General features: G+C 37.2%; 1 protein-coding gene across 3 annotated transcripts in view; it reads right to left on the bottom strand.

Annotated features, from left to right (window-relative positions):
* MECOM (MDS1 and EVI1 complex locus) overlaps positions 1-24,929 on the bottom strand; it is a 193,363-nt gene that overhangs the window by 81,701 nt on the left and 86,733 nt on the right. For all 3 annotated transcript variants that reach the window (XM_053458508.1, XM_053458506.1, XM_053458507.1), the window contains exon 2: positions 19,539-19,873. In XM_053458508.1, coding sequence (XP_053314483.1) covers positions 19,539-19,873 — 335 coding nt within the window. The remainder of the gene's footprint in view (positions 1-19,538; positions 19,874-24,929) is intronic.

Raw genomic sequence — 24,929 nt, 5'->3', positions numbered from 1 at the left:
ACGCTGTAAAGTAAGAATGCCATCAAATACATGTTAATAGTTTATTTTTATCATTTAACAAAATGCAAAGTGAGTGAGCAAAAGAAAAATCTAAATCAAATCAATATTTGGTGTGACTGCCTACGGAACAGCAACAATAAACTATTAACATGTCTAATTTTGAAAGCATTTCTATTCTATCGCATTTGTACCATACTGTATATAAAACGTGGTATAGAATTGAACTATACAAATAGTTAATTGTGCATATTTAAGTAGTGGAATATGAATGGCTATTTCCATATCTGGCATTTAATATGTCTCAAATAAAATATTACTATAAAACACAATGACTATATTTCTGCACCCACACACAATTCAATAAACTATTGTATAACATAACTCACAGCACTGACTTATCACAAAAAAAAAGAAAGTAAACCCAAATATAACACTCTAGGAAAACTATTGACCAGCATTTGAATTGAGAACCCACGTGAACGCCACTTTACTTCCAGCGCACCTAGACAGGGACCACTAGCCCACTAGCCTGGTGAAATGGTGCAAGAGGATAAGAGAGATCAGAGGGCTGTTCTCAAAGTATTAAACGTTTTTATACGATTTTTCAAGAAAATACACCCATAAAATGTGGAGATAAACAATCCTGGAAAATGTTACATTTTTATTTATTTATTTTTAAGCAGGATATCGCTCACAACTTACAATGAATATGGATGTCAAATAAAAAAGAAAAACCTATATGAGCCCTAATGCCAATGTCCATCATAAATTAATGTGACACCACATGGGGCTTATCTCCGGCTGCGGTTACTGATCGATAGCATCACTCTGGTGGTGTAAATAGCTTCTAATGTCCCATCTTCTAGCTTCAAATAGGTTTGGGTTATTTATGATAGCTGTTAGGTTACATGTCTGAAGTGCAGGTTTGGGATTTATTTCCTTCACTACCTCAGAACAAAGAATGTTTGTTATATTTACAATTATTATTATTAATTATTTTGCCTACATGCCACTTGTTCTTGTTTCAAACACTGCATTCTTCACATTTTTATAAGTGAACTATCAGACATTATATTCAGTTTAAGAGCATGAGATTGCAAAATAAAGAGAATCCATAATCGTTTATCTAACAAAAGTGCCCATCTAACTTGCGAAAAAAAACAAATAGTATTAGATTTCCATCCCTTAAAAATATATTGAATATAAAACACTCTATGGTGACAAACTACCAAGCGACAGAGCAGGAAGGGGGGAAAAAAAATGTCTTGCTAATAAAAGCAAACGAAAAATGATCCAAGAGTGTGCGGACAGAGGACCGGTTATAGATTTTCTACTTACCTCTCAATTCACTGAATATAGAAGTCAATGGGACATAACTAATTCACTGCTTACATTCCAAAGCCATCTCCGTTTTTCTTTCTGACACCAGACAAGTGGTTTATGTTTATGGGAAGCCAAGCAAGTATAATCACGTTTTCTTCCTTTGGATTTTTTTTTTTTTTTAATGCCAACAGGAATTACCTTATGACTAGCATTTTATAACTAATTTGTCGAACAACAGTAACCAACACTGGGGTGGGGGGGATTCAATGAAAATAAAAGTAATAGTAATAAATAATCACGTCCTTCTTTGACCTTATAGAGATTTTTTTGATGTGAAGATTCATCCTTAACAATCCTTTGTTTTCAAAGTGATTCACTAGTTAATAAATAACTTACACCTGATTGCACATAATCTATAAAGCATCTTTCATGTTATCAATGAAATGCTTTTCCTGTTCCACTGATCTGACATACTATTTGTTTAGCTTAGTTTATTGCCAGCTTGCGCATACTTAAACCGAGAAAAGACTTCATTGTGTCATTTTCCGTGACGCTCTGACAATACGCCATGAAGCCGGGCTTTAATCTGCAGAGAATAAAACTACATCCATAATTTTGTCAGGAATATATGTACATTTTATGTCTAATATTTCAAAATCAGAACAGTTGAGTTTGATCATCTACGCCGCATTTACAACTGCACAATATGATATATACTTTAATGTGACATTTACTACGGATGGGGAGCGGGTCTTTTAGGAAAATAAAAGATTTATATGCAAATCTTTCCAGAAGCCATTGTTGACTAATCAAAACCACAAGAAAATATTGTTCTGAAAAACCACAAGTGCATTACTTTCCCATCATCTCAAAATTGTAATCAAAAATTCATTTGGTTTTCGGACTGCAGGAGAATCTACTGTTCAAAGCTTTTAAGAACCCGTACCCTTTAGAAACGGGGGCTTGTCCGGTTAGGCGATGCCAGCAGCGGATGATTTATTGCCTTGAGTCTTTGTGGCAATTGGACCCCTTCCCACTTCCACTCAAAGCCCACAAAGATCTTGTGCAAAATAAAAAAAAATCCCGTGTTCAAAGGAGAACACAATGCTTGTCATAAAGTGTCTTTACAAAGGAGAAGCGGGTATGAAAATGAGTAAAGAAAGGAGACAATTAGAAGAGGTGGAAAGATGGATGTTCTCTAACCCTTTCTCAGAGCCCTACTTCTTTTACGTTATGCTCTGTCTACAGATTGTCATCACCAAAGACAAAAACTTTGCGTGATAGCCTGGTAAACTGATTTTATAAGTCATTTTTCTCTTATCCCTTGTGAAGACACTAACTCATTAGGACTTTATACAGGCAGGAGACAACAATTAGTTTTGCCGGAGATGTCAGAAAGTAGCTTCAAAGTTTGGCCAGCAGAAATCCTTTCTGACAGATCTCGGTTGACAATCTTGGCAGCTGCTGAAACAAAAATGCTTGGAGTCTTGAGATCAAGAAGCCGCTGAAACAAAATGACCAAAAGATCCTGTAAAGTCTGGGGCGAGTGTGATAATTTCACAGCGCTGGCCTGGATGTTGCACATGTTCTACCAACAGGTAATGTGGCACGGAAACCTACAAAGTATGTGGCTTCCCTCTGCTAATACCAAAACGCTGTGTTCTCGCAGATAAATAGCGACAACATTTGTATTGGTAAAGCCATAAACAAGGAAGGTTTACAGGTTTATACTAAGCTTGATAATGTTCTTTTGATTTGAGTGTCGTGAGATCTTACATACGACAAAGCTTTCAAATGCAGGGTCCTCTTCGTCCTTTTGTACCAGTATATCGTGATGTGTGAAAGTGTATGTTTAATTTTGTATATTGTCAGTTTTAATGTCATTGCTAATGGCCCTCCTCCCTCTATTGTATTAGTGCTACAGAATTTCCTACAGCTCAATAAATGGAACAAAAAACAATTAACCTTTTAAAGCACAGGTGCGATTGTACATTACACACCTCTGAAGACAAGTACTTTGTAAGACTTTGGACCCACTCGCCACTCCCCTGACCCAATTAAATCAGATATACAAGCAGTAATTGGTATCAGATACAATGCTACTTGGCATTGGTCGACTTTAACCAGCCTATGACATAGTAGTAGTGTTATTGTTAGCACACCATAAAGTGCAAACACACAAACTGGCAATATAATTACACAGTATTTCCTAGACTGTAAGCTCGTTTGAGCAAGTCCTTTCTCACCTTTAGTTTCTCTAAGTGCACATTATTATGTGATGCCTTACATTTTATGTCCTGTTTAGCCACTGTACAACACTGTGGAATAAGACAGTGCCTTATAAATAGATACAATGAGCATCAGATGAAAAGGTATATTATGCTATCTTTTTAGTGACTGAGGAAGAAAGGGACAAGCCACATGTGCCTATGAGTTGGCCAACCCAAGCATAATTTGACCTTTCCCATGATGTGTTTTTTGTCTTGTAAACCTTTAAAGGAAATATCACCATTGGCACAAAATGAGGTAAAACCAGGTTTTTGTCAATGCTAACCTACATTACTGTATACAGAGTTGTATTTTATGCTCAAGGATGTCCAAATAGTCTTCAACGGGATATCCTCTTTAAAGTTAGCAAAAAGTCCTTATTCTAAAGTATTCCATTATATATGTTTACTTACCAGGCCATTTCATGCTAATGCTGCAATTTGCAATTGTGTAATCATAATTTAGTGCAGCAGTCTCTTTAACACTAGATGGATATTTACATTGAAGACCTCACACTCCTGCTCAAGAGTTAGGAAGGTGTGGACAAGGCTAGAGGTTACCACCGCCAGGAGATCAAAGGCTGATACAGAGGCCTATAATATTTCCAAAGCCCATGGAGCAAAACATGACAATTCCAGGAAAGGTCCTAGGGGCGATCTATAGATACTGCAAAAACACACCATAGGTGCAATGCCTAAAATCATGCTTGCAGCATAAGGACGAGTACAAGCAGACTTAGTAGATTTATAAATGATTCTGTAGCAGTTACAACACTGCCGCAAACGTACATTCGACACCTTTATAAATCACCCGCAATGCTTTCATACGAGTGGTTCCAACCAGTCCAGACTGTGTAGATGTCACTATTAAAACATTATGGTGTAAATTATTTTGCGGTTGGTGTGCCCTGGCCATGGATAGAAATATAGAAATAGAATTTGACAGCAGATAAGAATAATTTGGCCAATATGTCCCATTGTAAGAATGTCAAAACTCATTTGGTCCTTGGACTTTTACCTGTCCAGATCAGCTGTGAGTTTGGTCTTCACCCTTCAAAATACAATGAGGCGATTTCAAGTAGTCTATAGCACTTACCAGAAAGGGAGTATGAGTTGTGATGTTGCAAATATCTAAATATGCAATGTGTGTGAAAGAGTAAAGGACCAGGGAACAGGAATTCTGGATAACTGCAGAATAATGAAAAGGAGCAAGTTTCAGGGCTTTGCAGAGACTATTCCTCACAACAGGAGTCAGTCACAAATCAAAACCTTTAAAACTTTGCAGCACCCCTGAGAGCAACAAATTGCAAGAGATTAATTCTGTGCTCTTGCACCCCTCATTACCAGAAGGGCTGCAGTAGGTCAAACACAAGTTAATCTCTTCAATTCCACTTTCTTTTTTTTACATGCAAGTTAAAGTAGTCATTACCTTACATGAGCCAAAATCACAGTTGTAGAATAACAAGACTTGAACGAACCATCTGATTAAAGATGGACCTTAAAACTAGCTCAATGAACGAAAGCAAGATATATATACATAAATCAAAAAATAAGAATGTATCTAGATATAAATCCTGATATCAAATGCAGGGTTTTAGAAAACAGAAGTTCTTAGTAGTGAGTATTCTTTACAATGGTATAAAGCTTTGCAAATGTGCACAGACCTCCCCTTCCACTCTGCAACTCACGTGTGATGTGCAAATGAGTTGATGCTATACCGGTCAGCGACCGCATGTCACTGATTAGAAGAAAAAAAGATGAAGATCTAAGTGACCTCATTTAAATAGTAAAGGGGTGAAAGAAGGGAAACAACTCTGAAATGAAAATGATCCCAATCTTTTAACTAGCTTTAGTACGGCAGCCCGCATTCCCCCAAATGGTCAGGTCTGCCATGCTGTCATGATAGGCCGCCAAATTCTGGAAAGGAGAGAAGCCAAGCAAAGTACAGCCATGTTGGGGGACTTCAATGTTCAGGTTCAAGGACAAGAACTGTTGTCAAAATCAGAAAACAATTTTGATATAACATAGCGACTGTGACATGGCATGTTGCAGGGCTCGACAAACCCTGGGAGCCAGGTCACCACGGAGACTAGAAACCACTTCCTGGCACCCAGGGTTTTGCAGGGCTGCCATCATTAAACCGCCACCGTATGCGTTCCTGCGGAGGCGCAGTGCAGAAGGATCTGTAAGTCAGCATGCCTACTGTATTGTAGTGCCACATTCAGTGTAAGGGAGTGTATAATTTTATATATGTATAGTGTTAGCCAGTGTGTGTACATCTGTATAAGAGTGTGGTGTTTCATTTTTAAAGTATGGCATTCGAATGAGTGTGTATGTCAGTATATAGTGTTAGAGTGTATGTATTGCTGTAAGGTTTTACCGTGTGTGTACAGGAGCATAGAATGTTAACGTGTGTGTTACTGTAAGGTGTTAGTGTTTGCGAGGAAACGATGTTAGCGTGTGTCTGTTACTGTATGGTGTTGGAGAGTGTAGATGTATGTTCGTGCATGGCAAGGCTCGACAATGCCCGGGTGCCAGAAAAATAAAAGCATGATTGAGGAAGAAAAAAAAAATCTGGCTCCTAGATCCAAACCAAATTTCTCAACCCATGGCATATTGCCATATTTTTTCTTTGTTACTAATTTTTAAAAAAAATCTATTGTTTTCTAATATCTAGTTATAGAGAATTAGTTGTCAAACACAAATAATTCTGCGTGACAAAGTGTGATTCTGATGTGTGATAAATTACACATCCCGATTTTCTATGTAGTTTACCCAACAATAGGGGTTTACCTATACTTTATTATAAACACACACGAGTGGTTCAAGATTAAATGTATATGAAACTTCCGTAATCATACTAACTGTACTCATGTAACAAATGCATTAGAAGATAACCAGGGACGTTCAGTGGCTGAATTGCCCACCCGTGTGTGATATTTAAGGGCCACCAGGCATTACATGATAAGTTGTAGAATACAAGAAAACAAAACCACAAAGAAAAATTTTCTACAAATGTAATGGATAAAACGAAACAAAGCTTAATTGTGAGATGTTCCCATTAAAGCATCACTACCGGTTTTGTCACAAATAGGGGACACCACAAAATAGTATTAAATCCATATGTTTCATGATTAAGTCATAGATTATTACTCCTGTCATTAGTATATACCGACAAAAGTACTCATAGGTCCCTTCATGATGTCACAATTTGGTCAATGAAGCTCGTCAGTGGGGAGATTCTCAATGCATTCCTCCAACATATCAGCACCCATTGCATGGACATCTAGCTCCTTAGTACATACTCATGCATATGGTTGCCATTTACACATTAGGCATTTAAATTCTTAAAATGGTCCTTCTGACTTCCATGTTTGCCTTCACTAAGCCCTAATAAAAGAACATTTCTGAACATCTTTAGCAGTTAAACATATAGGTTATTACAGTCAAATCTTCAGCCAAAATGAGTGTGTTCTTTTTCCCTTAGCGCTTGGACACATTTGGTAACAATCAAATTCTTATTTCAACAAGCCCAGAGATAATGTATCTGTTAGCTCCACACTTGGGTAATTGATCACATTTGTTTCCTCCAGCCGCCTCCTACACCTATGTTTCTTGTTACCCCCTATTTCCCTGTTATCCAAGTAAAACATCTTACTCTGGTGTGTGAATTGGAGATGTTAATACTACAAACTGCCTTAAACAACTGTGGCAGCCCTCGAGTCTCAGTTGATCCCTGGCAGCACTTCTTACGGATGGCACACGTGATCCCCAACATCATTCCGCCTACCAAAATACATTAAGATTTGTGGACAGCGCCTGATACAAGCCATAAACACATTAAACATATTTTGATCTATTTTGACTGCTGTGTAATTTCATTGCAATTTAATGAAAACTTCCCCTAACAATGTCAAAGTAAACAGCTGACTGAGCATGGCTCTAGAGTCTTAGAAATGCATATAACTTATAAATTAATGCTTCAAAAATATAAAAGGAACTAAATAAAGTGTCCTCAGAGGAAAGAAGATAATAAAATAGACAAGGTATAATATTGGAGGGTCAAAGAGTGTGATGTGTTAAGACGTGCAGCTAGTAGTGGATACCTGGAACAGCTTTAAAGTTGAAATAGTAAAGACATTCAAACTGGCATGTGCAAAATATGAAAAACTATGAAAAACAGAACTTAAGGGTTAACTATCTGCCATTAATTGGGTTTTACAATACGGATGTGCGTCCTGACATCTAGTATAAATATCTCACGCAATCCAAATTTTAGTCATAGTTCTATAAACATTTTTGTTTCCATTATCTCCTTGGAAGTGGAAAGGGTTGCATAACACTCTGTATACAAATGACCGGGCTATTTGATCACAGGTAATAGCTTCAGAAGAAATGTTCTCCTGATTTAATAAGGTCACCGACCTTCAATGCTCTACCATTTCCTTCTTACCTTATCTTCATTTCCTTGCACTGTCATTAAACCCAAATGCCCAGCCTTCCACTTTCCTTCTTCAGAAATCTGCTCCTCCCCTGTAATTTACGTCCTGATAATTACAAGTATAATTTCCTTTCTTTTTAAAAGGAGCTTTTCTTGATTAGAATGTAATATTTAAACGACCGAGCTGCCCCGTTTCACCGAATAATTTCCCAGGAATATTATATCCAGATATCAACAGAAGTCTCAGATTCACATGAACGCGACGTCGGCTGGTGACAGTCACAAGCCAAAATAAAAACAAACAACGTCAAGATTCGTTTACAGGTGCTTAATCCCCTTGACAAGTGCTCAATTACCTAGATATACTATAAATAAATCATGAAATAATGAATTCTGCTTTGTGGCACTAACTACAATTACCTTAAATTGAATAGGTTTTCGCTTCAAGGTACTAAAAACACTGAACCTTGAGTAGCCTGAATGTGTTTGATTAACTAAACCAGTTCTGGGAGGGATAAAACGTTTGAATGGAATGACTATACTGTGCATTACGAAGAGATGATTGCAAGACCGTCCCGCTAGGACTCGGCAGAACGCCTTGTTAAAGAAGTCATTCAAAAAAACTCATCTGACATTGTGTTTTATGTAGGGCAGCGTAAGCTTTTCCTGAAGGAACATCTTGCTTGGGTTCCTTTCCTAATGGATAGTGACTGAGAGAATCATATCGGTGCTCCTGATGTAAATACATAGAAAGGTTGCAACCCTGACCACATTCAACCACAGCCACCAGCGATTTTGGCCAACTTCACTCTCGGATATTAAAATTTAAAAAAAAAATAAAAAGATTTTGGACAGTTCAGTGAAGTGGCAAAAGTTATAAAAAAAGATTGACAACGTCATAGCCTAGGAAGAACAGTTTTGTACTAAAACATATCACGTAGAAATTATGAATGGCCGATAACTAGACGAGGCAGTGGTAGAATAGCGCCTAGTCGAAGCTCCAAAGGGTAAAGCGGAAGCCGAATTTTTTTTTAATATTGGATACCTGGGGATTTCTGATGAACTATTTTACTTTTGCTGCAGGTGATCACTTGTTTTATATGTCTTTTTTTTATTTATTAAAAACTTATCCTATACACGTTTGGTACTGATCTGGTTTTCTACATCTTCTTGCTCCATTAAATATATCTACTACTACACATCTACTACGACTATAATCCTCGGTGAATATACGAGTGCACTAATAAGGGCACTAGTAAAATCTTTAACCTGAGACAATATTACGCTATCCTACTTTTTTTGTTTTAATTTCGCAATGCTGAACAAGACATTTTTCATCTCAAGAAAAAGTAAGGGTATATTAAACCTTGTGTACAATTTTCTCTTCTTAGAGGTAGAATACCCCTGTTAAAACAGTAGCTTGTCCTCTTACCTAATAACTGTGATGTTCACTGAAGCAGAAGTTGACAGGTTAACTACGGTTTAATCATCCTGTATTCACTATGCATTATGAAGGGCAAACACTGGCAAATATCTCTGCAAGAAGGGCTAAGCTGGCCCTGCATGATGTACGGTTTCAGGAACTCTCAATTATTTAAATATGCCGCAAGGCCATCCAAGCGATTCTTGGAGCAAAAGCTCACTGGGGTTAGCCCTTCATAATGTAAAGCGAAGCCAGTGAGCTAAAACTGCAACCTTCCTGCTAACACATTCTTTAGTGAATAAACTAAATCAGAAATCAGAAGACAGTCTTACCTGGACAATAAAGCTGCATCTGCACCTTTACTGCCCTGCTAGTGCTAGTGGAATATCGTCTGGTTTATATTCTGTACCCCGAACGCAAAATAAAGTAGGTGATCAGAATACCTTTAACAGCACTTGGAGCTTAACATACATGAATATTTGTTTCCCCTTTATATGAAATACCACTCCGCCAGCTCCTAAAACAAACTTAGTGTCCGGCGAGCTGGTGGATTCTAAGACAGATAAAAGAGAAAGATAGAAGAGAGAGAGAGAGAGAAGCTATGTAGTCTTCCTGAACACACACACAATGCTTCTCTCCAGGAAGAAACCCCTTGGAGTGCCCACCTGTAGCCATACACTGAAAACAACCCTGCAGAATGAATCAGCCTTTTAAGCTGATTAGAGAGTAGTTGGGCATTACTCTATTTTACGGACACAATGAAGAGAAGAGAGAAAAGCATCTTAAATGAGAAAATCATTTCCATGCTGGCTGAATTATTTGAACAAAAGAGCTCCTTGCAGTTGAAGCATTCAATTTGTACAAAAAGGAAGCCACTTAATTCCTGGGAATGGATCCGAGCTGGCCGATGAAATTTAAAACTTAACTTGCAGGACAATTAGCGGCTTAATTTTTAATTTCCCCAATAACGATAATAAAAATTGTTGCATTCCAAGTTTTCAGGTGAGACAAGAAGTAAAGTCTTGCTCCCCCAGCTGATATTCTAAAGGTTCCCTCTGGAAACCTCCATGTTTTTCACATAAACCTCTATGTATTGCACATAAGTCATAAAATTAGTCACATTATGGAATTACTGTGATTGCTGTACAGATTTTGTTCTCTATAAACCACAAAAGTATTTTTGGCAAATGTACGTAATGAATTTTGTGAACAATGACCATCTAACTCTATACAAGAAAACTGTATATAGCTGAAAAAAAAAGAAAAAAAAAAGCGTTTTAGGTCGTTTTAGGGGAATTAAGGACCAATTTATCACCATTCTTAAAACTGGATAGGTCATTTATTTTCACACCAGCGCATCATGTGTAAGCTAATCTGTAAACACTTAAATTTCGTTTCCAAAAAGAGTAAGTTCATGGTTCAAGAGCCACAACCTATGTTTGCCAAAAAGAACACATATTTGGTTGAAGGCAATGACAACACAAAAAGGATTATCTTAGAACATTGCATATATACCTATATTTCTTTTCTATATAATAGTTACAGATTATTATTATTTACCGATTTATGTAGCACCTTCATAATTCACATTGCGGGTGTGATGTGATACAGATAGCAGGAAATTTGTGTGATTTGCTACCGTGTTACATTTGGACACCTTTCGCACTATGCGGATATGCATCTAAAACATATCTTTACAAAGGGGTTATTTAAACAAAATCAAGCCGGTGTTACTCTGCAGACAGCTTGTCACATTTCACTGTCTGTGTCTGTCTGGGACATGTTGATAACATCTGCATTCACTCAATATTAAAGCCCCACATGAGACAAAAAACTAACTCCTGACACACAATGTTCCATCATCCTGTCAGCTCTGACATGTTAGCGGAATTTTGTGAATCACAAAACACTTGAGGGACCCTGGTACTTATTATCTATTCTTGGTTTCAATACTCATTCTGAAAGCCTGAAAAATGGCAAATCTACAAACAAGGTGGATGACAGGCTGGGCATTTGGCTTCCTAATCCTCAGGCCTTCATTCATGCTCTCTGTTAATCTGTTCAGGCCTTGGTCTGGGTCTGCATAGAAACCTGAATACTTATCCCGTGATCCATTCTAAGAAAAGAAGAGGAAAGCAAGAGAAGTCTGGGCAGATTTTAGCGCATTTCCAGCCACCGAAACAGTAATATGAACCTATTGTGCCTGTAGACCTGCTGCCAGCCACACCATGAACTCAAATTATGGCATACCAAGAACTATAGAAATAAAATGTTTCATATTACAAAGGCGTGTCCAGATCGAACATCCCGTTTACATTTGGTATAATTGGTTTAAATAAAATGCATAGTTAATTTTGTGCAATTGTGACTCATTTTCCATTTTCTAAACCAAGTTCTTTCACTGTGAATTCTGAACAAATAACTAAGTGTATCTAAAAGTCTAGAATGTACGTCTAGATTGTAAGCAGGGCCCTCTTTACAAAATGTATTGATTTATCTTAGTCAAATTTTGTCTTTTCTCTTCAATCCCTTCGTGACAATGGCTGATTTTCCTTTTTTTTTTTTACATTTTGGCCCTGCTCGTGTTTAGCTTTAATTCTCTTCTTTCCCATTTACTGAACTCACACAAGTTATTTATTGTTTTTTCAGGACAAGAAGGTACTTTCTTTAGATGTCATTTTTATTGTACTGTATTATTTACTATAAAAAAATATAAAATATGGTGAAAATTGAGGGGAAGAAAAAATTACTTTCTTGAAAAATCTTTTACTCATCTATAAAAGCTAAGGAAAAAACCTGCTAAATAGATTCTACTTTCTGTCCTGAGTTTAGAAATACCCAACTTTTGAAAACCAGTTGTTCCAAATCTGGTCATTCTACCCCCATGTGGTATTTGGGACACCTTTAAAGCCTGCCAATGCAATTTACTCCATCAAACCATACATTTTTGAAGATCATTGATCGGCTCCTAAAATGGGTGTCCACCACCCTACAACGCATGGCGGACGCACCGGGGAGGGGCTAGAAACGGCCCCTGATGCAGATCTCGATGTTACTGAATGCCTCAGCAACACCGTCTGGGTAAAGAAAGTGACCGTAGATTGCTTTCTACACCCGTTTTAAATCATGACTGTCCTGGCACGTCAATCGTCATCAAGGGGTTAATATATGTATTGGAGGAAGCACTGCGTAAATCGTTGGAGTTATATAAATAAAAGATAATAACAATAAGGTCTGACTAATGAGCGGTAATTTAGGTTTCAGAGTTTATCAATCCAGTGGATGTGACAGGTATCTGTGCATGCAGATTCCCAGGCATTGAGTGTATATGTATATGTTCCTAGGCTGCTACACCAGCTAGAGCTTACTGGCAAACCATTCTTCCTCCTCACAGGCATAGGCGATGTGTCATGATAAAGCCCTTTGAAGTCCTTGGTGGCTAAGGGGCTTTTACAGACATGTTCATCTCAATGTAAGGAACCTTTTGTTACTTCTATCTCAGCCTTATGATGTAGGAGTTGCCAAAATCACTTGGACGGCAATAGAAACCACTGCTAATCATGACTCACCTCTGTGGACCACTTAATCGTAACATTTTAGGCACTTAACCAGTGGCCCTGGTCGAGTATTTCCACAACTCATTATACTACATGTGGCTGGCCTGGCTCACCAAAAGTGTCCTTAATAATGGCCTACTTTATATAAGCATCTATACTAATATATAAACTTTACGCAAAAAACAACCAGCCGAGCACATAAGTGACAACATGCTATCCAATACCAACATATACGCCATCATTTGCAAGGTAGACTGATTTGGTGGAGCAGTTTGCCGAGATAAGTTCAATAAACTTTGGAAAGGAGGGTTTCTGTAGAGTCATCGTAAAACACCGCAGGCATAGCACATTTGAAACATTTGCTGCACACACACATGTTTGCACTTATCTTATATATATGAATGTGCGATTAGCTGTTATCCCAGAGGATGACCCGGGTTAAGGTGTCCTGAGGAGAGATTTGAGAAAGCTACTGCAAGTTTCGACATCCTCCTTGAGAAGATGTCATCACATTGTCAACACCTTTCTAAGGGGCAGAAAAAATAATTCTCTCTGGTCACTTTTCATAACCCCAGGTGAACCCTCTGCCAGTGACTGGTAATCATTATTTAGCTTGTTCACATCCCCCCCTCCTTTTGAATGTTTAAGAAGCTGATGCTAGAGTGACGGTATCATTTTAAAATATAATAATGCATTTAGCAAAAGTGTGTGTTTGCTAGAATTCCATGTCATAACAAGCACAAATGTAATAAGACTATAGCGCATCCCTATTAATTGCACTTTATTTAACTAATTTGAACCATAAAAAAGTGAAACACAGGTGCCTCGTTAATGGTGTCCAGGGCCTCATTCCGTTAAAAGGCAGCTCAGTCCCACTGCATTTAGCCATGAAACATTAGATAGGACTCTCCAAACTTGGGGTACACTTAGTGTCTGGCTGGGCAATATATGGCCATACAGTATATTTATGCCTTAGATAGGATTTTTGAATGGTATTGGGCGGGTATGCTTTGAATTCTTGGTTTCTTATTGGTCATTATTATTCTAACGGCAACCCGATAACCTGAGTTTTCATCCCTTTTATGCTTTTTAGGTTGTACTCCCTTTTCTGTATAACAAAAATAAAGTAAGATTGACAGATGTTAAGATGAACTACACCGTTTCTCAACCATGGGTTCTCATGGACCTCCAAAACAGTTAGGCATTCAGAATGAGGGGGAAGTTTACAGGTTTGATAGCTTTTCTGTAGACGCAGCACAATTTAATAGGGTAAAATAATTTGTATATTCATGGGAACAATTTCCTGACAAGACTTCATGGACTCTTCAAGTGTCAAGTAACGGACTAAGGGTCTAAAATAAAATTATAAATAAAGATGCATATGGGATTTTGCCATGTTTTACAAGTGCCCACATGCTAGCGAAATGCATGTCCAACCCCATGGTGTATGTAAACCACCAGGTATACGCAAAAATCCACCTAACCATGGGTAGGGAATCCAAAAACTTAAATGTATATTTAAAAAGTAGGTAGTCAATGCAATGGAGCAGCAGGTAATGCTAGCAGAATTATTGGTTGTATAAGGAGAGGTATTAGCAGTAGAAAGAGGGAAGAGCTCATGCCGTTGTACAGATCACTGGAACAGATCATATGTTGGCGAAAGTTCAGAGAAGGGCTACCAAAATGGTTCATAGATCACAGGATAAAACTTACAAGGAAAATTTAACAATCTTTTCTTGTATAGCTTGAAAGAAGAGACAGCAGGGATTTGATAAAAACATTTAAATACATAAATGGAATCAACAGGATAAAGGAGGAGAGTATATTTAAAAGAAGAAAAACTACCACAACAAGAAGACATAATTAGAAGGGCGAAGGTTTAAAAGTAATATCAGAAAGTATTTCTTTACTGAGAGAGTGATAGATGCATGAAATAACCTTCCAGCAGAAGTGGCAGAGGTTAATACAGTGTAAAATCCTAGCTAGGGACTTAGGAAAGCATTCAGAAATTGGGCAGACTAGATAGGCTAAATGGTTCTTAGCTACAGACACATTCTATGTTTCTAGAAATGTCTAAAACCCCTGATATCGCTATAGAATTATTAATGGCCACCCTCAGTTACCTTCTGCAAGAAACCAACGCAGATCAACTTCTGCAATGGTAAGTCCACCCCACCGTACTGGCGTGTCTGCCTTAGGCTATACCTCTGCGGCAAAGAAGCTCAAAACAAACAAATTAAACCACTTGTATATTTGTTTTCTTTTCTATTTCTCGCTAAAATAATCAGTAAAGCATTCAAAATAAACAGATCCACACTATGGAAACTCCTAGAAAAGAAGCTGGAGCGAGTATGCTGCTCATCTTCTCTACACGCAGAGAGGTAACTTCATATCCGCTCATGGGAGTGCAGTTCACACGATTCAGGGATATGGTTTGGTATCATGTATTTTGCTAGCGAAGTAAACTAGGACTTCTTCAGAGATGATAACATACATTATAATAACGTGAATAGACTGCCGCAGCTAGTTAAAGCTCAATGCCTTAGTTTCATTGCTCTGTGTGCCACCTACTGATCGGAAATATATACAAATGTGCATTTTATCTATATTTACGCAAAAGAGACAAACAAATTATATCACTAATATACATTTTAGATAGTTAGAACTGCAACATCAATTATAACATTTTTAACAGCAACATTAAAATAATAAATCTTTAACTTCACATTTTCAAACGGTATTCCTCTAAATTCCCGTGCTACTCTATTCTTCTCAATGCAGAATTAATAAAGTCACATGTATTGTAACAGATGACACAGTTAAACTAGAAGGTCTGGCGGTTTGAAATGATTACATTAAAACTGACGGTTTTCTACTTGGCAAAATTATGTATTTTAGTGTTTTAGAATATTATCAATCGGGGCAAAAGGGATCAGTAAAAAGTATGACATTGCACTTGCCTAGAAAGGGTTAAATTTTAAACCCAAACCCCATTTTTTTGGTTGTTGAGTGGACAATTTTGCTGCCGTTGCCGATCGTCTACACTCATAAAACACTTCATGTAATGTACACATTACATAAGATCTCTTTCCTACTCGCAGAGTTATCAAGGCACACCTTTGTTCCATTCACAAAGTCAACTTTCACCTCTGACCCGAGAAACTAGTTTAAGAGTTCCTGAACTTTGGCGCTTGTTAACAGACCGCCGGACCTCTTCTCCGCAATAATGGAAATGATAGAGAGTCACGTAATTGAAAAGACTCACACTGTTACGGTATGCAAAGCGAATTTAAGACTGAAGCCGAAAGACCGAGCTAAAAAGAAAACAAGGGTGAAATCTAATGTCTGAAGAGCTTTTGATAGTCTCTCAAGGCTTACGTCCCTTTGTTCCATAAAAAAAGAGCCATCGCTGATTTAATTATATTCGCAGAACACAATGGCTCTATTTCGGAATCATGTTAAATGACTGATCTGCTGATTCATCCACTACTTGCAGTGCTTTACACTTCTTGAACAAGACACTAGTAGAAGCGCTCGCACTCCACAAAAGAATTAAAAAATATATTTAAATATATTATATAAATATAAATCACTGATCAATACTTGACACTAAGCAATTAGTCATCATTTTTAATAATACACAGAAATATAGCTATAAGCAAGATGAATACAATTATCATCATTATTATTATTGTTTTATATAGCACTATCAAATTCCATAGCGATGTACAATTGGTGGACAGGACATAAGTAGTATATAACATAACAATTTGACTTACAGAGACAATAAAAAGTAATCTTACATTTTACATTGTAAATATTTATCTTAAGAATATAATAAATATATCAAAACGTATAGAATTTGTTTAGGAGAGAGTACGGGATAATTAAAAATGTTTTTAAAAATGTATATTTCATATTAGTTAGGGGTTATCCAAACCTACCTGTTTTGATAGATATTGGTATAGGGGGAAAAAAGTTGTAAAGGCAATTCTAAACATAAGATTAAAATCAAATGCTATACTGATGCAACTGAAATCCACAAGCAGGAGGAAAAGATACTGATCAGTTAAGTTGGATATACTAACTATATTTCTTAAGACTGGATATCTCCACATATAGCTATTGAGAAAACTCTGCACATTAAACTGACAATATTAAAAAGTGCATTCACAAAAAGTGTTTCTAAAGTTTTGCATGATATAAGTATGATCTTTATATAAAAAAGGTCACAAATTGGATCAACAATCAAGAAACAAAGTGGCAGAAACGTGATGGAAATGCATACTCTTGTTATGATTAAACCAAATACTATGAACAACTTACTGCTGGAAGGGTCACCCCTTCGACAAAGTCTTTTTATGCACATATTTTGTTGTGAAGATTTGGGAAACAATGCCTTAAACATATAATATCGGCAATGTTGGCGTTAATGGTAAATGTCGACCTGGCAGTAACGGCAGCGATTCCTGGCAAAGCAGAGATCAACTCATCCAAAACATTTTTTTATATCTACATGGAAACAATTGCTTGGTTGACATTCAATATATTTTTTTTTAAAGAAATGTCAATACTGCATGTTCAAAAAATGATCCTGCCAATACGGCAAATATCCAAGCGCAGGTATTTAGGGCAACATGCATGGGTTTAGGCTATGGGCAGCATCCTGGTAGTAACAGAAATAAATGCTACACAAAGTTATTTTAAACCACCTTATTTAGCTACAGTCCTGGTATTCAAGGAGTTCAATCAGAGCAAAGATGATAGCATGCAAGCCTGTGAAACAGCTTTGAGTATCTGAATCACTAAAAGGAGAAAAAGTAGGCTGTTGGTAACATTTGTTTATATACACACACACACATTATATATATATATATATATACATATACATATATACATACACACACACACACGCATATATACATACATTCAAACAACCCCAAAATGAATTAAAAAATATCAAGATTATTCATTAACTTATATTTTCTACTAACAGGAATGACGTTCCCCGCCTGCAGGTGAATGAAATCACTTTGTTGAAGCGATATTACTTTACATATTCCATAGCCCTGTTAACACAAGACTGAGGTAGTGTGTGTGTTTTATATATAGATAAATATTTGCTATTTTACAATTAATAAGAGGTGACAGCACTGGTAGGTTACTTTGGACTAGAATTTGGAACCTCTGTCACCAGCAATATCTGTTCTTCAGTAGGCTGCCTGGATCCCATTGTAGGTTGATTGCTTCCGGATTGGTGACATCACCTTCTCACTCACCCCAGAAATTGATGATGAAAGCAAACATATCTATCTGACTTACGTTTACCAAATCAATCCAATTTTACAGGCCATTGCATCGTGGCATATTGACCGTTTTGCTTAATGACACCTACTGTACTTAATGAAGCCATGTCATCTTTAAACCTCTCTTGCTATGTCATTCAATAATAAATGTCTGCAACATGTTTAGCTAATGGAAAGAATTATGATTTCCTGTCACATTTTCCATTAAAAGAAGAAGATAACTCTTGGTCTGTGGTATTATGAACTCTACAGCCGTGTGATCATTATTAGAACGTGGAATGGTGAGAGCCTTCCTCTCTGGATTTCTTGGGATTGTACAACAAATTGCAAAGAAACTCTCCGGCATTACGGCACAAGGAGTTAAATGTAAAATATAACTAAATGTAACTAACAGGGAATAGGTATTCAGTGGCAGTAGTACAGACAGAAACAAAATACATAAAGTGATTTTAGATTAGTGTGTACTAATTTACACCCAGGCTTTTAATGTGTGTGTGAAACATGACTTCTGCTCACCGAATGAGCTAAGCACGGGTTTCTATGCATAGAGTATTTCTTGTGTCAGTAGGCAAAATAACTGAAGGTTTACCAAGGCACGCAGAACCTAGTGAAGGTTACCTAAGGTAACTAGATAGGTAGTCAGACCCTCTGGCACCAAGAGCCCCCAAAACAAACCCCTGTAGCCATCAGATATTAGCGCTGGTAAGATATGCTGAATATCTGACCGCTATTTTCAATCGTTTAAAATACAGGAATTGACTACAATGTGTAGAAAATGTCATGTTTTTACATGGCGAACATTTTAATTTTAAACTACAAAAACATATATAGGTGACCGCGCCCCTCACACCAAGTGAGTATAAATAATGCAAATGATACCAATTCAATGTAGCTTCAAGGAAATCCGAGCAGTATGTAAAATTCAATCATAAAACAAAGAGAAAAGAAAAAAACATCTTCTTTAACAAAGTGGGGATTTGTTCTGAGGTGTACCAGCAGCACATTCACATTTATTTATTTATTACATTTTTTTGCATCTTATATTATTTATATAATTCTATTGCGCACTACTCACTTTTTATTCTATTTTAATTTTAAAGTTTATTTTCAAGTGAATTTTATGTTTACTAAACAAGACAGCTGTATAGTTTTTCTTTAAGATGCCGTCTTAAATATCTATATTCCACATAAATGTAAATCCTATATTTTTGGGTTTCCTACCTCCCAGCCAGAATGTGGGTTGTCAAGACTCATACACTTCTCTCCTTCAAACGGTCCCAATTTCTCGCCAGCTGATATCTTAGTTTTCGTCCATATTCCTAACCCTGCCCCAGGGATGTTTGACTCTCGAAGTTCGAAGTCTGAAGGAATCGGGATGTCGTCTGGGATATAAATAGGAGCTTGATAGGGTGATCCCTCATTGGGTGTGAATTCATCGCTGGAAGAGGCTGGAGATGACAGATCGGGGAAATTGGATGTTGGACCAATCTCACCATCAATATGGGAAGTCTCTCCAATATTTATCTCAGGAAAGTTTTCAATGGAAATATGATCACCTGTTAATAAATAGAAAGAAAGTTAATCTTAGACACATACATAACAGATCTAGAAAGCTTATAAAAAATCTTCCTAAAATAAAAAAGGATGTAGAATCAACGAGTTGCCTTTAGGGATTATAAAGTTACCTTTTATAAGTCCAACACAAAAAACCTAAGTTACTTATATTTTCATTTAAAGAAGGCACATTTGATGTCCCAAAATCTACATAGATAAGTCCTGTGTTACTTAAGTCCATGTTCTTTACACCAAATTTTCTGTCTCATCATCGCTCATGTTGAATTCCCCATCTCCCTGTCAAAGCATTTGTTCTACTAATATTCTTTACGACATCACTAGCACATCTGTTGTTGCATAGAATTCAAAACCTTCAGATGATTACGAGTAGATGTGTTCAAATAAACCAATAAAAATATTAAAATCATTTAATACCTCTTATCTTTTGACTGTTATGCCATGGTAAATCTAACCCAAGGAGCGTTTAGACTACCTGTTTGCAGGAATGTCTCCATCCCTAGTGATACAAATGCTGAACATCTGTATGCAGACACAAACACTTTTACATACTGTAATATCTCCTTGTCTATACATGGCATAAGAGTCTTGTACACCACTGAAAGAATTCATGTGTCTCCTCCATTAAATGTTGACCCCATGACTTTTGGGCTACCTCCAACCTCATGCAATACATAATTTAAAGAACATTGAGAATCCAATAATGAAAAAGGAATGACAACATACACATTTTACAGCCATGGATATACAAAGCACTTGCCAATATATTAAAACCTTACATCAAAAGGCCAAAATAATACAGTAGTGGACTCTATTCTACAGGTTAATCCCGCTTTCAGGCATGATAATAAAATGATACACCCCAAACCACTTATTCTTTTGGAAATGTAAAATGTTACATCAGATGTTACTCAACTTGGAGAGCTCTGCAACCAGTTTTTTCAATGGTTAAGCGAACAAGTGGAACTGATACATACCAAGTAATGCCAAACCCCAATTCCCACCCCTGCATAGAATACATTTATATTGTGTTTTGGGGCTGCCACAAATGCAATAACAGAGGACAGAAGAAACGAATGAGTACAGTACAAAGACTCATGTTGGCTTCGATGGATATTAGGAATCCAAATGCTGAAATCAGCCTGACCCGGCTGCGCTCCCGCCAAAAGCCATCTCTGTATACAGCCAATAGCTAGATTTAAGAATCGAGTCTGTACAGAGTTGGTTAGTGTGTCCAACGGGTGAAACCCTAGACAAGTAAATGCAACGAGAACAGCGTGCTGGCGTTCGTCAAGCTCTTATCTAAGGATACAACAAACCATTAACTTCATGCTACTTTTGTTTGCTTCATGCTCATTGTTTGTGTCAAAAAATTAAATCCTAGAGATTATAATTTTACGAGCAAGGCCCTCTTTACCTAATGTTCCCATTTGTCTAAGTAATGAGATTATTTGAACATATGTATTGTAAGACGCTCTGCAAAAAATTGTAGTTTATTAAAATAAAAAAAATGGTAGTTAATTTACCCAAAATAACATTTATTCTAAAAAGCTATGTACAGATAAAATTTTTGGCAGTAGGTTCTTTGTGTTTTGATGAGTAAAAGAATGTAGTCATTATATGATTACCTCAAGGGCATTTATGAGTTCCTACATTTTTTAACACATAAAGCAGTAAGGTATAGCAGGACAAAGGTTACTATAAATTATTCACCACACCACTCTGATGGGATCATCGGAGAATTGCCAAACTCCTGCCGTGCACAAAAGAGATCCATGGATAGATTTACTATTGGTAACTATACGAGTTTCCTCCCATTATATTCACCAGTGCTACTTAAAAACAAACAAGCCAGACTTCAAAGGAAACATTTTTGTAAAGGTTAATTGGAGCAGGGTGGACGATCCGTGTGGAGGAAAAATTACCCGTGGCTGTGCAGGAACCAATTCACTGCCAAGACTAACTCAACCCCGACCTAACGCTATAAGGCTATTTCCATACTACGCTCGTCAATCACACCACTACGAGGCGCTTATCTTATGGCCAGGTATTACAATAATCACGCTACTTTACGCTAGCGTGCAAAATATCAAATGACCTAGAATCTGCATAGTCTGAAGTACGACTCTACCCCACCGTCCGTATTGGTAAACTTACCTATCTAAAGAGCCAGTAACAACAAAATATTCATCAAGTGCCCTTTTTATTGGCCCAACGCATTGGTGTCGCACAAACAAGGCAACCTAGGCTTCTACCTAGGGCCTTAGGAAACATGGAAGCCCATCCCCAAGAGATGGTCGGAAGGACCTGTCATCTTCAATTAAAGTCATGCGGTAAAACTCTCTCTAGTGTGTGATTCAGTGTAACTGTTAGGGCTAAAACAGATGAAGGATTTCGCAAAGAGCTGTGTCAAAAGCTGGCATTATTCTTGTAAAATCTAATATTGGAAGTTAGTTTATAAAGAGATTTGCTTTGGTACTAAAGCTTCCATAGTGGATATGAACCAGCCCTTGAAGAAAGCGGGCTTTTCAATAGGATCTGTGCCACACTGACCAGAACACATGCTTTTCTTTGTCTCTGGAAGTCATCAACAACATACAAGAAAACCAGTAGCATTCTGAAGCCACCGCACAATATCCTTTTTGGTCTAACACTGTCTAAAAGATTTGCTATGCACCGGATTTGTTGTCTTAATAAGGGTGCATTGTTGAAAAGATGTTTTCCGCATATTTTGCCATACAAATTGCTATTTTATGCAAATTCTAAATGCTTTAAAGCCGGTTCCATATTTACAGTACAGATCTAACTATATCTGCAGTTGAACGGAATCATCTTTTATAATCTAATTTATAACAGCCGAGCTTCTGTTTTGATGTGCTAGACTTAACCGCAATCATAAAGCCCGCTGAAAACTTATTTGCTGTTAGCAAGATTTAAACTAGCCATTATATCACCTGATTTGAAAAGTTTGTTTTCAATAAAATAGACCGAGTTTTATATATATTTTTCCTAGGGCAGGCTTGTTTATTTATTTTACAGATTACGGAAAACTTATTCAAGCCAATATAAAACACTGATCTTTATAGTTGTTTTCTAACATTTTAGAATTACTGCAAACCGTCTGACTTTGCATGTCAAGTGAGCTTGTTTCCTATGGATAAACTGTATTCTATGAATGTGATTACCGCCCAGAATAATATAGATGAAATGGAACGCCTCGTGTGTTATCACGAAAGTAGTTTATTGTGATTATTTTGGCATTAATTTTAGGGTAGTAACACGGAGCATTACTCATCTTACCTGGTATTCGATGCTTAAAAGGAAATTGTGGGCTGAATTGAAAGCTTATTAGCCTACATAAATAAAATCCTACTCTAAAAATGAGCGACATGCATGTAAAATAGTTTTATGTAGAATAAATCTCTGAACTGTATCCCAGAATACAAATATTCCTCCTGACTCTTATGTCATTGCTAGAGAGTCAATATTTAAATGTCGGTTGAGGAGTTTTATTCTGATCTAATATGACGGTCCGGCAGCTTCATCCGCGTACGTAAGGATGATGATCACACTCAATCGCCTTTCCTATTTTGGTTAAGCCACGGATGTCTTCACTGCATATGACATGAGGCTCGATTAACACAACGGGAGTTGTGGCCAGCAATAAGGAGAATCACTAGAGTGAGCGGTAATGTGACTTATGCCAATTATAAATCTACAAAGGGCATGGAGAATCATTGAGACATCATTGAGACATAGTAGTCTAAAATTGAGTCCAGCTCCAACTGTTCCACAACTACGACCCTCACGACTCTCGGCCAACTAGAACGCTACCAAGCAACAAAGTCGCCCAACCAAACATACTCTACAAGCAACAAAGTCAGCAGAAAAAGATTATATTTTATATATATATATATATATATATATATATATATATATATATATATATAGTATTCTAGAAACTTTTACCGCTCTACTGAATGGTAAAACTTCTGTGCCGTGAAACAATAGAAAAAAAACAAACAAATTTCCAATCAAGATTGCAAAGAGTGACCGGACGTAAGAGGTAATGACTTTTAATTGGATTGGTTTTATAATGTTTCTAGAGACTGAGCGAAACTAGAAGAAAGGATTAGAAGAATCATTTCCACAAGGCATTATTTGGCATAATGAGAACACAGGGGGAGGTCCACATCTCCGAGAGTTATTGTAAACCGCAGGAGATGCTTAACATGTCAGCATCTAGCTGTGTACAGTAGAGAAACACAAACGCATTCGTTCTTCTGCTCTGTTCTAAAGTTGGAAAGTGTAATCACTTGAAAGAGAAGACAAACTGCAAGGTCACAGAGTTTTGCTGAACAAAAGCAATGTGAATACAGGAGAGCGGTTAACCCTTTCTGCAGCCTGTTGAGCGTGTAGTAGCTTCTCCTCCTTCGTGCTCACAGAAGATGAAAGCCTACGTGTCATCGTGCCATTCCAGCCACGGTTACTTAATCTACACCGGCCCCTGGAATGCAGAAATAGACAGCTCGAGCCAGGAGAGTCATTGTTAGTCCTGCCGCTATCCAACGCTCTGGATAGATACTTAAATATTTCTCCATTGCAAAAACTGCCGATTTGGGAGTTCACAGTCTTCGGACACAAACTTTCTCTTTATTTTTGGTTTTTATTCTTACATTTAGGAAAGCTATATAGGAGTTACAGATAATCAGAAAGACATCTAACCCATCAAATCTAAGATTGGTTTGCATCATATTTTGTCTTGCCTATTAACATTGTTTATATCTATTTATCTAGATAACGGGATACATATACACACGGTGTGTACAGCGATGCGAAATATGATGGTGCTATATGTAATAGTAATAATAATACATTTGCCACAATAAAAGCCCCCCCTATGTGAATTTGTCACACAAAGCTACCGCAAAAGCCCCTCTAGCAACGATTTGTGTGTTTTTTCCAAGGGGATTATTTTAATAGGGATGTTTTCTATGTTCACAAAAGGGACACTACGCCTTTAAGTCTTTTCAGGAAGGA

The sequence above is a fragment of the Spea bombifrons genome, chromosome 3, assembly GCF_027358695.1.
Source record: "Spea bombifrons isolate aSpeBom1 chromosome 3, aSpeBom1.2.pri, whole genome shotgun sequence".
In the NCBI taxonomy this organism is placed as follows: Eukaryota; Metazoa; Chordata; class Amphibia; order Anura; family Pelobatidae; genus Spea; species Spea bombifrons.
The sequence above is the reverse complement of the archived record's forward strand: the minus strand, read 5'-3'. Positions and strand labels throughout refer to the sequence as shown.